Source organism: Ochotona curzoniae, unplaced genomic scaffold, assembly GCF_017591425.1.
Source record: "Ochotona curzoniae isolate NIBS_2020 unplaced genomic scaffold, NIBS_Ocur_1.0 contig_2855, whole genome shotgun sequence".
NCBI lineage: Eukaryota > Metazoa > Chordata > Mammalia > Lagomorpha > Ochotonidae > Ochotona > Ochotona curzoniae.
In genome coordinates, this window is record NW_024465615.1 from 1,722,591 (window position 1) to 1,738,045 (window position 15,455).

Below are 15,455 nucleotides of genomic sequence, written 5' to 3' on the forward strand. Positions count from 1 at the left end.
GCACAGGGTACTCTGTGGCCAGCAGAGGGCGCACTTTGACCGAGTCCACCCTGGGCTGACGGGCAACTCAGTTTCCCAGCCCTTTTTGTTCTTGCAGAAGTGTATTAGAGCCCATTTGTACAGTGGTTTACAGATAGGTATTCAGAGTCCTCAGCATCCAGGCCACACACTGTCTCAGAAAATGGGCTGCACTGCCTTTTCCGATAAGGAATATCCCCCTGTCCCCCAACCCCCATCCCCACCCCGCCCTGCCCCTTGCCGCATCCCAGAGCCTTTGAAGAGACAGCTGTCTGTGCAGAAGCTTCTCCCAGGTGTGCCACTTCCACACAGGTGCAACGCAAGAGAAGCAGGAAGCAGCAGCTCCTCAAAGGCGTGGGCATGCATCTTGCAGGTGGACCTGAGAGCAGGGCGGCCTGGCCGTGGGATGTGGCTGGGCAGTCCCAGCTGTGGAACACCTGGGCAGACCCGCACAGCTTCCAAGGCCTCCTCTTCCTGCTTGTTTTGGGGCACAGCCCTTGGTCCCACAGGCTCTGGCTCCAGCAGGGCATCTAGGGCCCCTGTCCAGCCTTTAAAAAAAGAAAACAATTTTTTAAAAGATGTATCTATTTGAGAAAGGTGCCCATGTGCTAGGGCTGCTCAGCGGCCCAGGGCAGCACCCTGATAGAGTCTCCCTGTGGGTGGCAGGGACCAAGGTACTTGGGCCATCACCTCCTGCCTCACCAGCTGGAATCAGAAGCAGAGCCAGCCGAGACCCCAGTCCAAACCCTCCAGCATGAGATGGGGCAGCCTCAAGAGCAGTGACCTCTCTCCAGTCCTCTGGTTCATACTTCCTGCTTCCTTCAGGCACCTGGACCTGGCACAAGGAACTCAGGTCTCGTCCAGATGATGGCAGGGGCCATGGCTGTAGGTGCCATGTATGTCAGGAGCTGGTCAGAAGCACCATCCTGTAGGTGAAAGGGGTGGCAGGAGGCAGAACTACCTGGTTTGGGGGGGGGTTGGAAAATGAGGGTGGGAGATGCTAAACACAGCTGCCTCAGGGTCAGGGGCAGCCCCCTGAAGCGGTATTGGGCTGCAGCAGGAAGATGGTTCTGGCTACTGAATGAGGAAAGCAAGACAGGAGAATGAAGGAGGGGACCCATCAGGGTGGTTCCAAGCAGGAGAGCAGCAGCGAGGAGACGCCCTGAGGAAGGAGCACTAGACACAGCCGAAGCTGTCAGGAAATAGACCAGAGAGAGACGGCCCAAGAGGACACTGGAACTGGCTAAGGGGACTGAGCCAGTGAAACCCTGAGAGGAGCTGAAAGCTTGCCTCAGGGAGAAGCCAGAGCATTTAGGACACTCTTAATAGCCCCAAGTACTGCTTTTGCACAGGCTTGGGTCTGTATCATAGAAAGGCAACTTGTTGCTATCATGACAATGGATCTGAGAAGTGCCAGAAGGCGGTGTGGGAGGTGGGGCTTTCCAGTGTGTTTTTAAAAAATATTTATTGGAAAGGCAGTTAGAAGGAGGGAGACACATCTTCATGCGCTGGTCCACTCTAAATGGCTACAACAACTAGAGCTGAGCCTAACTGAAGCCTGGAACCAGCAACTTCTTCCCAATTTCCCACATGGGTTCAGGGGCCCAGGGCCCTGGACCATCCTCTGTTGCTTTCCCAAACATCAGCAAGGAGATGGAGCAACTAAGATTCATACCAATGCTTCACCCACTATGCCGTACCACCAATCCCAGCTTCTCAGTATTAGAGATGAAATAGTAAAGTTGGAAATATTTTGATATTCAAAGAAAAATTAATAGGAGTTATAACAGGACGAACTGTTCTCCTATTCATTAAATTGTGAAACAGGCTGGGCTTAGGAGAAGCTGCAGAAGAGGAAGGCAGCCACGGAGCTCACCGTGTCCCAACAGCTGTACAGTGGCAGCACTCTGGCACCAGGCCCGCCAACACTCATCTCTTCTTCCTTCTGGGGAAGGGGAGCCCCTGTGGTGGCCCCAGTCAGCCCAGGACTGCTCCAGCGGTGCCCACTGTGGAGAAAGTTTGGAAGTCTCAAAGGCTTTTCAACGCTCTGTCTTCCCCTGCCCTCCCTCCAGCCTGCCCCTCACAGCATGAAAACAGATCCGTGCTTTATTGCAATGTCTTTATTGCATGATTGGAGCAAGTTGGCCAGACTGTCCCCCTTGTGGGGAAGGTAAAAAAAAAAAAAAAGACCAGAAAGTACCACCCCTCACTTTTCCCCTCCCTCCCCACAACTGCACAGCAATGTCTGAACACACCTGGTGACAAGAACAGTTTGCCAAAGTGGTCTAGGAGCTACATTATGAACTGTCCCAACACAAGACATACAAGCTGGCTTCCTTGTGAATCAGATATTTATGTAAACTACATGACTTTTTTTTTTTTTAACTACATCAAAGACAACAAAAGAATCGCTTTTTCACAACAACAGGGCACCAAAGTCACATGCTGGAATTGGAATTAGTAAGGAAACGAGGCGGGTTGTCACAAGTGGCTGGAGCTAAAGCAGAGCTGAGCAGTCGGCAGCAGAGGGCCCAGGCAAGCCCCCATCTGGACCCTCACAGAGGCCTGCTCTGGGGTCATCACTGCTGGCAGTGATCAGAACTGCCTGTGTACAGTTCTTAGCTCAAGAGAACAACTTGGGCTGATCCCCAGAAGCGAGAGGAGATACCGTATGGCTGCGTCAGAGCACACAAGGTCCAACGCCAGTGCGAGAGCCCAGGGGCTGTGGAAGGCAGAGTCGGGCTATGAGGAAGTCCTCATCCTTGGCCAGATCACCAGCTAGGACTCGGGCAGCCCCTGCAGCCCTGAGCCATGGCCAAGCTGACAGCAGGTGGAAATGCTTTGTTCGGTAATGGAAGTTCCACCTAAAGTCAACGGGCCTAGAGCCCGTGTCCGGCCAGCCTGTTCATGCTGGTCACTGGCTTCCTTTTGCCAGGAGAGTAAAAATCCCCTCTAGCCTAGATCTGTCTCTGCCCTCTGCCCAAGTGAGACCACAGTTATGATGATGCCACAGGGACCTGTGCCACCCCCACTGGCCTGGAGGTGAGGTTCAGAAAAGATATGTCCAGTTTCTCAAATGATCCCTGGGTCTTAGATCCCACAGAGCAATGATTTTGAGAGCAAATGATAGGAAAGTGTGGGCAGGGAGAACAGGCCTTCTCCACCAGCCAGCCCAGCAACAGTAACGAGGGTGCCTGTTCTCTCCCAGCATACCCTCAGCATCTGCCCAACAGGTGGCGACTCACTGTTCAACACTGCAGGTATGTAGCATCGGTCCCATTTGGTGTGTTCTAGAAGAGTTGTGCAGAACATGCTAAAGCTAGTGTCAGGGAGGGGAAGTCCTGGTAACCCCTCTGGAGCGTCCAGCCGCTTAGGCAGGTGCAAAGCCACTCGGATGTGCTCAGCTGCACTTGGCCCCGCATTGCGCAGTAAAAATTTTCAGCAAGATTTTCATCTGGCAGTTGGGGAAAGGATGTGCTGGCTACCCACGACAGGCCTAAGGACAGAGCACTGGAGGAGGGTTCACTTGTCTTTGCCTCCTCCAATCCTGAGACAGGAACATAAACAGGAAAAGACTCGAGTGCCTTTCCCTTTCTCACTGCTGGTAGCTGTGGAGGTTTTCCTAAAACCTGGACTGTCTTTGGCCCCTTCTAGACCCTGTCCCCCAAGTGCTCAGGGAAAAGTGGCACTCGTTTTCCTTTTGGCTCTGAAGTAGAGCTCTCCTGGCTCTGGGCCTTACAAACCAAGACCTGGGTGCTGGCCACTCTTAACCAGAAGGCCTCACTGCACAGCTCTGGGTGCAAATGCCTGACTCACCCCGAGTCCCCTGTGGTCCAGGCTGGGCTGGCAGGCAGCTGGGCTCTACTTGCTGGATGAGTTTTGACTAATTGAGTGTGTGGCATAATGGAGTCAGGAGTGGATGCCTGCTCCCCTCCTCCCATTTGCCAAACTTCACTCGGCTGGAAGGCTTCAACCACATCGAGCAGAAGATTCCTGGCCTAAAATCACAACCACTGGAGCGGAAGGGCATACGGCATATTGCCTTAATGGCTGGATCACAAACAACGCAGAGAAAAGCGGCCAGATGGCTTCCCCTGACAGCCTGACCTCCAAGCCGCCTCTCCTTGCCGAGGTTTCAGAGCCCACTGGAGGGAAGCACACGTGTGATGCGGTATGACTGACCCTGGACGCCGGACTCCTGGTCTGATCTACAGGTCTCTGCCCAGTCTCAGTTCTCTTAGCCACCTGCGGCTCCCGACACCCCACCCAGCAAAGGAACAGGAGACAAAACTGAAAGGACGCCTACTGTTCTGCAGGGCCTCCAAACTTGAGGAAGCCCAGCACAACTGCTGTTCTGTGTCAGTATTTGGTATACGAAGCCAGCTAAAAGCACTGGATTGCACCTTTACTCAAACAAGTTACAAAGGTTTCAAACAACAGATCATTCTTTAGGCTAAGTAAACACCACACAAGCACCGACTTCATTTTAGGATTCAAAGCTCACCATTCCCACCAAAAACAACAAAAATGCTGAGAAACAAGGGCAGAAGTTGTTCACTGACCAATCTTAGTGTTTGCAGAAACTCACAGATTCTAGTTGTCTTTCTTCAAGTTTTGGTATAGAAACGTGCATTCAGCCACTAGTGCCGCTTCCCCCATCACCAATGCCGCTGTGTCAATGTCTGAATGTGGTGCTTGCTAGGGAGGACCTAGTGAGACGCCTGAGCCCCGGCTGTGTTGGTGAGGAAGAAAGTGCCTTCAGCCAACGTGTGCTCCCCTGGGGGCTGAGGTTCTGCACGAAATCCAAGCCTCCCCCTTTCCTTTGGTTGTCGTTTCAACAAACGCGTTCTCCACAGAAGCCAACAGCCTTCTGTGGGGGGGAGGGGAGGAAGGCTGTTAGAGCAACACTGAATTCCCCACAGACCCATTCCCTGGAGCATCAGAACTGATGCCCAAGGGGGCCAGAGACCCTGCAGCCCCAAGTCCCACCCCCCACCCCGTCAAGCTCCCTGCATTCTGTTGAGGGTGCCCGGCTAACTGAAAACAAAAATGCCAAAGAAACAGACCTTTCACAAGCCACCTCCGCTTCCAGCTGAGTATGTGTGCAGCAGCTCAGCTGAGTCTCCCCAAACCCCAGGCCCTGGAGGCCCCCCAATCCTGGCCGGCTGCCATTCGGCCTCTCCATTTCACATTCACAGAATCACTTCTTGTGCAAAACAAGCAGTCTACGTAGAAAGAATGCCCTCCTTGGAGTCGAATAAAAACGGTAGAAAACACGCTCGCGCGCCGCCTCTCCTCCCGTGCCCCCTTTATCTGCAGAGCGAGGGCATCTGTGCGTGGATGGGGTAGGCCAGCCTGACGTTGAGGGCGTCGTTGTGCTGCACCAGGGACGTCTGCTGGTAGTGCAGCACCAGCTCCTTGAGCGAGCCGTACAGGTTGTAGGGCTCCGCGAAGCCATAGCCGCGTGCCGTGCTGTAGATCACACAGTGCTTCACCTCGCCGTCGGCGCTGCAACGACACCAGAGAGCCATGCAGGCACGCGTTACACGCAAAAGGCCAGCCAATGGCCGCGAGCAAGAGTGCAGCTGCCACACAGAGGAGGCGTGGTCTGTCAACCAAAGCTTGTGAAACTGCGTCCCACTCAACACCTGGTACAGGGTCACAGCTGTAACTGTCAGAACCAGAGGTGACTCCCAGGGCTAACCTTACGTTGGCACCTCACTGTCTTCAGCTGTGTGTAAAACTTTGCAGTTGAGGGATGTGATGACTGCTATTGATTTCAATGACTGTCTTCTTTTTCCTGCTGCTTTAAATACTCGGGGGGCCTTACATTTCCATAGAGATGTTAGGATCATCCTGTCCATCCCTGCCAAGACCCATCTGGGATTTCATATGATGACACAGCAATCTGGGAAGTGCTAACTCCCAGCATTAAGTCTTCTGGTCCATGAACACGAAATGTTGTTTCACTGACTGAGGTCTTTGAAAGTTTCTTTCAAATATCAGTTGCCGTCTTTAGTATGCAGCCCTCGCATGTCTTGTTTATTCTTGGGTATTTCATCACTTTGATTCTATTGCAAATGGCAGGTGCTCAATTTCACCTTTGGAGGGGGCACTGCTACACAAATACACGTCTGTAACTTGTAACCTGCAGCCTTGCTGAACTAACTTACCCCACTCTACTAACTTCCTTTCCAGTCCCTCTCTTGCCTAACTGCTCCAGCTAGAATGTTCTCCTGTACAATGATGCATCAAAGTGGTTGGAACAGACACCCTCACTAATCCTGACACTAGAGGAAAGCATTCACTATTCACCTATTACATATGCTAGCTGTATTTTTTCACTGATAATTTTATCAGGTTGAAGAAGTTTTCTATTTCTATTTTATCAAACTTTAAAAATTTTTTATTTTTATTGGAAAGGCAGATATACAGAGGAGGAGAGACAGAGGAAGATCTCTCTGATGAGTCACTCCCCAGGTGGCTGCAACAGCCGGAACTGTGCCTATCTGAAGCCAGGAGCCAGGAGCTCATCCGGGTCTCCCTCTCGGGTGCAGGGTCCCAAGGCTTTGGGCCGTCCTCCACTGCTTTCCCAGGCTACAAGCAGGGGCTGGCTGAGAAGTGGAGTTGCCGGGATTAGAACTGGCGCCCATATGGGATCCCAGCACCTGCAAGGCAAGGACTTTGGCCACTAGGCCACCGTGCTGGGCCCTCAAATGTTTTTAAACAGTAAAGATTGTTGGAATCTGTCCAACACATTTTAAAAAATTAATATTTCATTGCATTTGAAAGGTAGAGGGAGTGAAAAGAGAGACTGTTCATCTGCTGCATCACCCCCTAACTGCCCAGAACAGTCTGGCCTGGGCAGATGGAAACTACTGAGCCTGGAACTTAGTCTAGGCCTGCCTCACGGCGGGCTTGGCCCGCCTCTGCCGCCTCCCAGAGTGTGCATCAGCTGTCAGCTGGAATGGAACCCAGACTCCAACACAGGATGTGGGCTCCCCAAGCGTGATTCAAACTGCTGTGCCAACACTCATCCTTGGCAAATGCTGTTTATGCAGCTATTGAGATCAGCATGTGCTTTGGTTCTTTATTAATGTGGCTTCTCACGTCAATTTATTTTTCCATACTGAGCCATCCTTGCATTCCTGGAATGAACACTCCAGCCCCCATCTTCTCATTCTGTATCACAATGTTCTGCATGTTCAAGGCCTACTGATGATATGTATTTGAGGCCATTTATCTGGGATATTTGTGAAATGAGGAAAGCCTGGTGCAACAGATAAATGTGAGTTTTGAATCCAGGAAGCCTGGATACCAACTCTGACTCCCTGACAGAAGCGGACCCTCAGATCTCCGCATCAGCACTCTGTGCACGTGCGTCTCCTCGGCTCCCGCATCTGGCCCTCTCTGAGGTGGAAGGCTTTGTCAGCGGCGTCTGCCTTCTGCCCTGCACATTCTTCATCGTCGTGATTACCAGCAGGGCCTCAGTCTACCAACGCAGAAAGCACGCTGCATTTCTTGACCCGTAAAACCCCAGAGAAGGTGTTAATGCTATTACCGTCGTCTTTACTTTAGAGACAAGGAACCAAGGGAAAGGAAAGCTTGTACACAGTCTGACCAGAATCAGCATACCTCGTTTCTAACTAACAAGGAAAATGTTTTCCTTCTTAACAAAGCTCTCAGGTAAAATCCAACGGGGCATAGTTAATTATCCTGAGAGTTTTACTTTTCATAAAAGGAAAATAAGCTTTTTCCAGAGAAGTCCTAAGATCATAGTAAGAAAAATATGTGCAAATATTCTATCACTACCTTCACAGGATACTAATTTCATTTTAAAACATAGACAGTTTTTCTTCTGAAGTAAATATATTTCCATTCAATTAAGCTTTCCCTCATCTACAATGGAAATTAAGTTAAACCTACAGGAGTGTACTAAAAATTAAGTCATTTTTTTCCGTGCAATTCAAGATTTCATAAACCCTTAAAATCTAATAGTAGCAACTTATGCAGTTCTATCTACTTACCATGTTAGTTAAAATCTCCAAAATAATTTCAGATATCATAAAACACTTCTCTTGGTACAAGCATTAAAGGCCTATGCCATATGTTCTCATATGTTATTGCACTTTAATTCATTTAATGTAATTTTTAAATGAGGGGTTGATTTTCTCTTCCTCATTGCAAAAAAATGCAAAAAGTCTTAACTCCCTCCCCTTAAGAACCAGGTTTCATAAATCATGACTTACACCACGGAGCAAGCATAGCATCCTTTCTTGCTACTCTCACGAATCAGGAAAGCGCCATCGGGTTTCCCATAAAGCAAGTCTTCTGCTTGTACTCTATTGATATCCTCAACAAACCAGGTTTTCTCATCATAATGCGGCAAGTTTTCATCCTCCTCATTGATAAAATAGGTTCTAAAAATTAAATGTTGAAAATATTAACTCTGACAATACGGTTATTTACATGTAAAAGCAATTTTATGAATAGAATGCTCTTACAAATCTTCAACCACAATGACAAAACAAATTTGCAATTAGTTGGATGTTTCGTTTTCCTTTCTTATTTTGTTTTAGTTGAAAGTAGAGAAAAACACAGACAGACGAAGAAAGATCTTCCATCCACTGGGCTCATTCCCACAACAGCACAGGCTGTGCCAGGCCCAAGGCAGGAGCCAGAAACTACCTGGGACCCAAGGACTGAAGCCACTACTGCTGCTTCCCAGGGTACATGTTAGTGAGAAGTCAGAAGTGGAGTCAGGACATAAACCTAAGACTCTAGGATGCATTGCAGGTAACCCAAGCAACACCTTTACCACTATGGTAAACACCTGCCTCATGGTGGGTGTGTGTCAGTTAACAACTTTGTTACTTGCTACGGTGCAGAAAGCACAGAATTCATGCATCCATCCAATGAGCTGACACGTGACTATTGGAACAGGTGCTTATGCATCCAGATGCCAACAGGGTGTTCTTCAGACAGTTCAATTCAAAAACACGATATTCTCAAGTGACTATGAGAACCAACTTTTGGTAAGCTTAAAGAAGACCCACAAATTGCCTAGGGAACACAACACTGTAACAGGAGGGTGCAGGCAGAACATACTCATCCGTGTCTTCGTTCCTGATCCCCAGCCAGGCGTTCAGGCGCTTCTGCCTCACTCCTTTGTGACTGAGCCACCTGCCAGAGGCAAGACACCAGTGTCAGCACCAGCGTAAACTGCCTGGACCAACCAAACTCCCAAAGTGCAGCAGCCAGCCTTCTGTGTCCCACAACCCCCTGAAAAGTGGGCAGAGATTTCCCTAAATTAATCTCACCACTACCTTTCTTTTAATACCACGATGGTTTTTTTTTTTCTCTTCACAAAAAAGGAAGAAACACAGCAAATCACTTGAAATGAGGCACTTTTTTCCCCCCCAAAAGGCTATGGCATCCCAAGCACGCACAGACAAGGGGACCTCTGTTTCTGAAATCATGGGTTAGGTGGGCACGGTATCACAAATGCTATCTGCACTAAACCACAGAGCCCATTTCCTGAGTGGCCTACTGAACTCAGTCAAAAGTTCTAACCAGATATCTCAAGATCTATTTTCATGCACAATAAGAAATTAAGTCTGGCAATCTGCATACTTACTGTGGGTTTGTTTAATCATCAAGCAAATCATAGCAACATTTAAAACAGACCAACATTTTAGATATACAATTATATAAATCATCAAATTTAGTTCCTTTCATATGGCCAACTGTCTAAAAGTGTCCTATTCATCACCACCTTCAGGTAAGGTCCCCAACCACTCGGGTGCTGTTATAAACATCAGCTCCAAGGAAACTAACCTATCTGTCCCAAATAAGACACGCCCCAGTCCCTTCCGACACTTGACCCCTTTCCTTCATTATCAGCATTTGTCGACAGCCCCTGCTTCATACTGCATGTGTATGTCCCCCCGACTAAAATGTAAGCTCACTTTAAACAAGGTGATACAGATCCCCAATGCTTACAAACAATCCAAACACACACTCAGAAAACACATAATCAAAAATGCAAGGGTACGTCAAAGAGTTCAAGGAAAACAACACGAACAATTGGGGGGTACAAATTCCTTTTTCAGAATGAATGGAAAATATATATTTTCCATGTGAAACTGCATGGATCTCAAAGTTTTTCTTGTAATAATAACACTTTTATGACTTCACTTTTCCGTAAACTTTCTCAAGTAACCCTACCCTAGTTTCCTTGGAGCTAATTTCCTAGTGGGCTGCTTTGAATAAAAATCTTCAAAACTAACACTGAAATTGTCTGACACCATTTATACTAGATAACCTGGCATCAAACCTCATATTTAAAGTTGTTTACATAGGGGCCGATATAGATGGCAGTACCTTTGCCTAAACTACCACACCACTCCCCAAAGTCCTTTTCTGAAATGAAATTTTAACTGATTTTACATTTAAGAAATCCATTTTTTAAATATTTAGTTTTACTTGGAAGAGGCAGAGAGAGAGAAAATCTTCCATCTGCTGGTTCATTCCCAAAGCTGAGCCTGTCCTAAGCAGGAAGCCAGGAGCTAATTCTGAGCATCCTTTGTGGGTGCAGGGTCCCAAGGCTTTGGACCATCCTCTGCTGCTTTCCCAGGCCATTAACAGCGAGCTGGACTAGAAGTGGAGCAGCCAGGATTAGAAATGGCATCCATAGGGGTGACCAGCACTGCAGGCGGAGAGTTAGCCTGCTTGTAGGTACTGGTATATTCCATTACTCTTACATGTACAGACTAGTTGATTTATTTTCGTTGGAGAGGCAGAGAGAAAAAAAGAAGAGCAAGGGACAAAGCTAGGTCTATGTGTTGGCTCACTCTCCAGATGCCTGTACCACTGCTTGCCTGGCCAAGGCTGGGAGCTGGGAACTCAATCCCCATCTTCCCCTAAACGCTTGAGCTTCTTCTCTCCTCTCAAAGTGCACATCAGCAGGAAGGTGCAACTGGGAGCCAGAACTGGGGCTCTAATCCAGGCACCCCAGTAAAGGGGGTAGACATCCTAAATATCATCCTAACCTCTAAGCCAATGCCTGTTCTTGACCAATTTGCATATTTGTACAAGCCTGTGTAACCCAACTCAGATGAAGACTGAGACCGTTTCTAGGACCCAGCAAAGTTTCCCTCACGTCATTCTGCCCATCAGTGCCCCTAACTCAAGTAATTACTAGTCTTAATAATACCACCATAGATTATTATACACATCACTTAGAAATAAGCCAAATACATGACATTCCTTTCTTATGGATTTACTTTTTTTTAAATTTAAACTTAGAAGTGTATGGTATTCAAGCAAGATTTCACAGAACTTTGTGCACTCTAGGGCAATCAAAGCAGTCTTATAACTCTAACAAGCCATATATTAACAATTGAAGAATAGAAGTCTTAGGTGAGTGAGCAGAAAAATCTCCAATAACTTACCTGGTGAGGTCTAGGAATGGATTTACTTTTTAACAAAGCAGTCATTTTTCTTTCTAAAAATCTAATCCGCATACTTCATTTCAGCAATAAACTTTGAATCTTTGTTTGGATAACACCATTACAATGCCTGTGTTTGACTACATCACAGTTTTTCCTAATTTAAAAAAATGGGGCCTGGTGAGTCAGCGTAGTGGTTAAAGTCCTCACCTTGTGCACCGGGATCTCATATGGGCACTGGTTCTAATCCCGGGAGTCCTGCTTCCCATCTAGCTCCCTGCTTGTGGCCTGGGAAAGCAGTTGAGGACGGCCCAAAGCCTTGGGACCCTGTACCCACGTGGGAAACCTGGAGGAAAGTTCCTGGCTCCTGGCTTTGGATTGGCGCAGCACCGGCCAATTACAATCATTTGGGGAGTGCATCAATGGACAGAAGATCTATCTCTCTTTCTCTCTGTATATCTGACTTTGCAATAAAAATAAAATAAATCTTTTTTAAAAAATGGAGTTTCACTATGCAAATTATCTCAAGTATCTGCTACAGACATGTTTATATTATTTTAAAAAGAATTTCACTTGTTAAATATAAAAACCCCCTAAAAGACGATCAGGTGTGACCCCTTGGAGGTCCCACTGACAGTGTGCAGTTCCGCCTCTGAGAGACGATCGTTTCTCTGTGTTCCCACCACTCAACTAACAACTCTGGTTTCGGTACTTTAGGCAAACATTACCTGCCCCCTCTCTGACAATGTTTTGCCTTTTGAGCCCCGCAAAGCGCCTGTGTGGGCCTACATTCTGATCTGCCCCACATGCTGACTTCAGATAACTCTAGGATGTCCTACAACATTGTCCTTTGCTAAATCTTGCCATCTCATGGGCCAATTCTCAATTCTAAATCTCTTTCCATCTGCAACACCTCTGGCCCATAGTAACTGGACGCCAGTGCGTCTCTCCCCACACCATCCCCTACTCACACGAGGTGCTGATCCCGGATCTTGCGCAGCTGAATCAGGTCAGGTTTAATGCTATTCATTTTTTTATCTATTTCTCGGTTGTCCAAAGCTTGTTTCTTCAAATCCTGCTCAAGACGCATTTTGCTATCATGAATCTCACCCAGACGTGATTTCAGTTTGTCATAATTCATCATAATGCTGTGAAAATATTTGACAAATTAAGGCTAAAATAGCAACCAAACAGAAGTCTCCTATAATGTGAACATGGTTCTGAGATCTTAAGTGTGGTGAACAGCTGTTGTTTTTGCTTGGTCTGAATCCATTCCCACTGTGAGCCTAGCACTGGCAGGTCAGAATTCTCAGAGATAATATATTTACTTCAAAGTTACTACAAGTGGTACATTTACTGCCCAATTTGTCTTCATAGGTGCCCTACACTTTCACCAGTGCTCTTCTTATCTCAGATCCAGAGGTGAGAGAGGCACGCACGAGGCCCAGATTGGCTGGTAAAGAGGATTCCAGCCAGCCCATCCCTCTCCTTGTGCTATGCTACCATGACTGGTTCAGGAGTCAGACTTCAACTGACTAAACGAGAGTCAGTTCTAGGACTTTTGTGGGACTATTGTGACAAGAGGTTCTCGCTTTCTCTCTGCTAAGTGAAGTTAAGTTGCTAAGTTATGAACATGTGATTTTAAAGCTTCCAGCTCTCCTGCTGCCTCACAGGCAAAAGCTGGCTGAGGATAAAGTTAACTCAGAGGAAAACAGTCAAACTACAATGTGAGACAGAATCACAATGATCTTGTTTGGGTCATGAATCCAACCATGACTGAGCAGGTAAAGCTGAACATATGACCGTCATGAGTTAGCGCCCTCCTTCCTGCCAGTGGTTCACAGCAATGGCTTTGTAAGGGCTTACCCAGTTATGGCTCTTTGTCCTGTCACTTATTGTGGGGCTACAAAAAGGCTACTTAATTTCTCTGTGCCTTCATTTTATCCTCTGTTTAAAGGAGGTTTCTATTTACTTTACTGGGTTATTAGTGTTCATTAAATGTGAAAACACATGTAAGCGTTCTAGAACATTGCTCAACACATCAACAAATGATGACCAGAAGGTTTTCCAGCATCACAGTTTGTCATGCTCTGAACAATTACAGCAACAATTATTCATATTACTTGCTTGTCAATAATATACGGCTTTATACCACTATTAGAATTTATTATGCCACTTTATCTCTCTCTGTAACTAAACCACAGATATTTTCTATGTGTTCATTATTAACAGTTGCAATTTATTGGCAGCTTAACATGCCAAGATATTATTCATCACTACTCATGACAGTAAAATATTATCTACAGTTAAATGGAGGATGAAACAGATTCAAGACAGGTTAAGTAACCCCACCCAAAGTAACACAGCTAACAAATGACCAAAACAAAATTCAAGTCCATGGTTTTTACTATTGAAGCTCTAACACCCCACAGCTCCATGTTCATGCTGTGGTACCCATAAGAGAAACAGTTTTGTTTTGTCATTGCATAGGACTTATTTTATTCATTACTTTTTTTTCATGCCTTTTCACTCTTCAGACCACTATTCCTCACTCTTCCAATACTCTAGGCTTGGGTTTCTAGTACCCTTCTAACTGCCAAATCCAGTATGCACTCACTTTTAGCATCCACCATCGTACATCTACTTAAGCCTCACTAGATCTTTCCCTTTCTTAAGTTCCAAACTGAAATAACCAACTGCCTTCTTCTTATATAGCTCCATCTGGGCCCTCAGAGGAATTCCAAATCCACTGGTTCCAACCTTGGACTCTTCGTGCACTTCCTCCTTGGGAGAGTAACACCATCTCCAGGTCATTCACACCAGAAATCTAGGGATACTCTTTAATTTCTCCCACACCTTTGTATCTATCATGCATCAGGTCCTCAAAGTTTCTATAAACTTCCCTGCCTTGTTCAGATTCAAGCCAACATTGTCTTTTAAGCTGGTGACTACCACCACCATAAGCACTTGTAATAGGTTCATCTTACTAAGTCTTGATGTGCCCCAATTTATTCTCAGACTGCTGATTTTCAGCTCAAACATTCACTGAAAATCCATTACGTTCTCCCAGACACCATCACCAGAACCGAGCCAATCACGGAAGATATGCCACCTGCCTACTCTGTTAACTTACTAACACTTGAGTGGGCAAGGCTTTCAAGAAACATTTTATAGGATCCATTACTAAAGGGAGATTCAGGGAAGATTTTTCTGGAAAAAGTCATGTCCAAGGTGAGTCATAAAGGAAAAGAATTAACAATCTGAGAAAAAAAGAAGAGCTTAGAAGAGAGGAGGCTCAGTTTGGTGCTATCACTGAAGACAGTAAGTAGTTCCACTTGGCAGGACTATTGCAGTTGGAGGAGGTAAGAGCAGACAAGGCAGGAATTATTGAGGAAGTAAAGAAGTCTTGTCTCCCTGGAACCCTTGGAGAAATCAGGAAGACTGACCGTTCAATCTCTTTCTCATTCCCCTCCCTGCGAAATCGTTCAATATATTCTTTGCTGTGCTGTTCTTGTGTATGACATTGCTCCTCAAATATTTTAATTGTTTCATTAAAAGCTTCAATTGCAGTCCTTTTCATCTGTATTTCCTGTAAGAGAAAAAGAAACTTAAAAATTCATTATCTTTATTATTTATTGTAAACTTTGTCCTGAAACAAATCTAATAACTTACATACAAAATAAATCATTCAGGGTCCAGCATCATGGAAAAGCACTTAAGCTGCGGCCTGTGATGCTGGCATTCCATCTGAGGACAATCTGAGTTCGAGTTGTTCCACTTTTAACCTAACTTCCTGCTAGTGCACTTGGAAAAGCAGTGGAAGACAGTCCAAGAGCTTGGGCCCCTATCAGTCACGTGGGGGACCCTAGAGGAGTTTCAGGCTCCTGGCTCAACCTGGCCCAGCCTCAGCTACTATGGTCATTGTAGGGGAATCAACCAGAGGACAGAAGATCTCAATCTCTCTTTCTCACTCTTTCTGTTCCTCCT

At 46.5% G+C, this 15,455-nt stretch overlaps 1 protein-coding gene across 4 annotated transcripts in view; it reads right to left on the minus strand.

The window, feature by feature from the left end:
* Positions 1–5,076: 5,076 nt before the first annotated feature.
* LOC121154758 (phosphatidylinositol 3-kinase regulatory subunit gamma) overlaps positions 5,077–15,455 on the minus strand; it is an 89,055-nt gene continuing 78,676 nt past the window's right edge. For 2 of the 4 annotated variants that reach the window (XM_040977773.1, XM_040977774.1), the window contains 5 exons: positions 14,915–15,057; positions 12,440–12,616; positions 9,127–9,201; positions 8,268–8,438; positions 5,077–5,526 (listed from right to left, as the gene is read on the minus strand). In XM_040977773.1, coding sequence (XP_040833707.1) covers positions 5,328–5,526; positions 8,268–8,438; positions 9,127–9,201; positions 12,440–12,616; positions 14,915–15,057 — 765 coding nt within the window. In that variant the 3' untranslated portion in view covers positions 5,077–5,327. The remainder of the gene's footprint in view (positions 5,527–8,267; positions 8,439–9,126; positions 9,202–12,439; positions 12,617–14,914; positions 15,058–15,455) is intronic. The other 2 variants (XM_040977776.1, XM_040977775.1) reach the window with 2 other exon arrangements.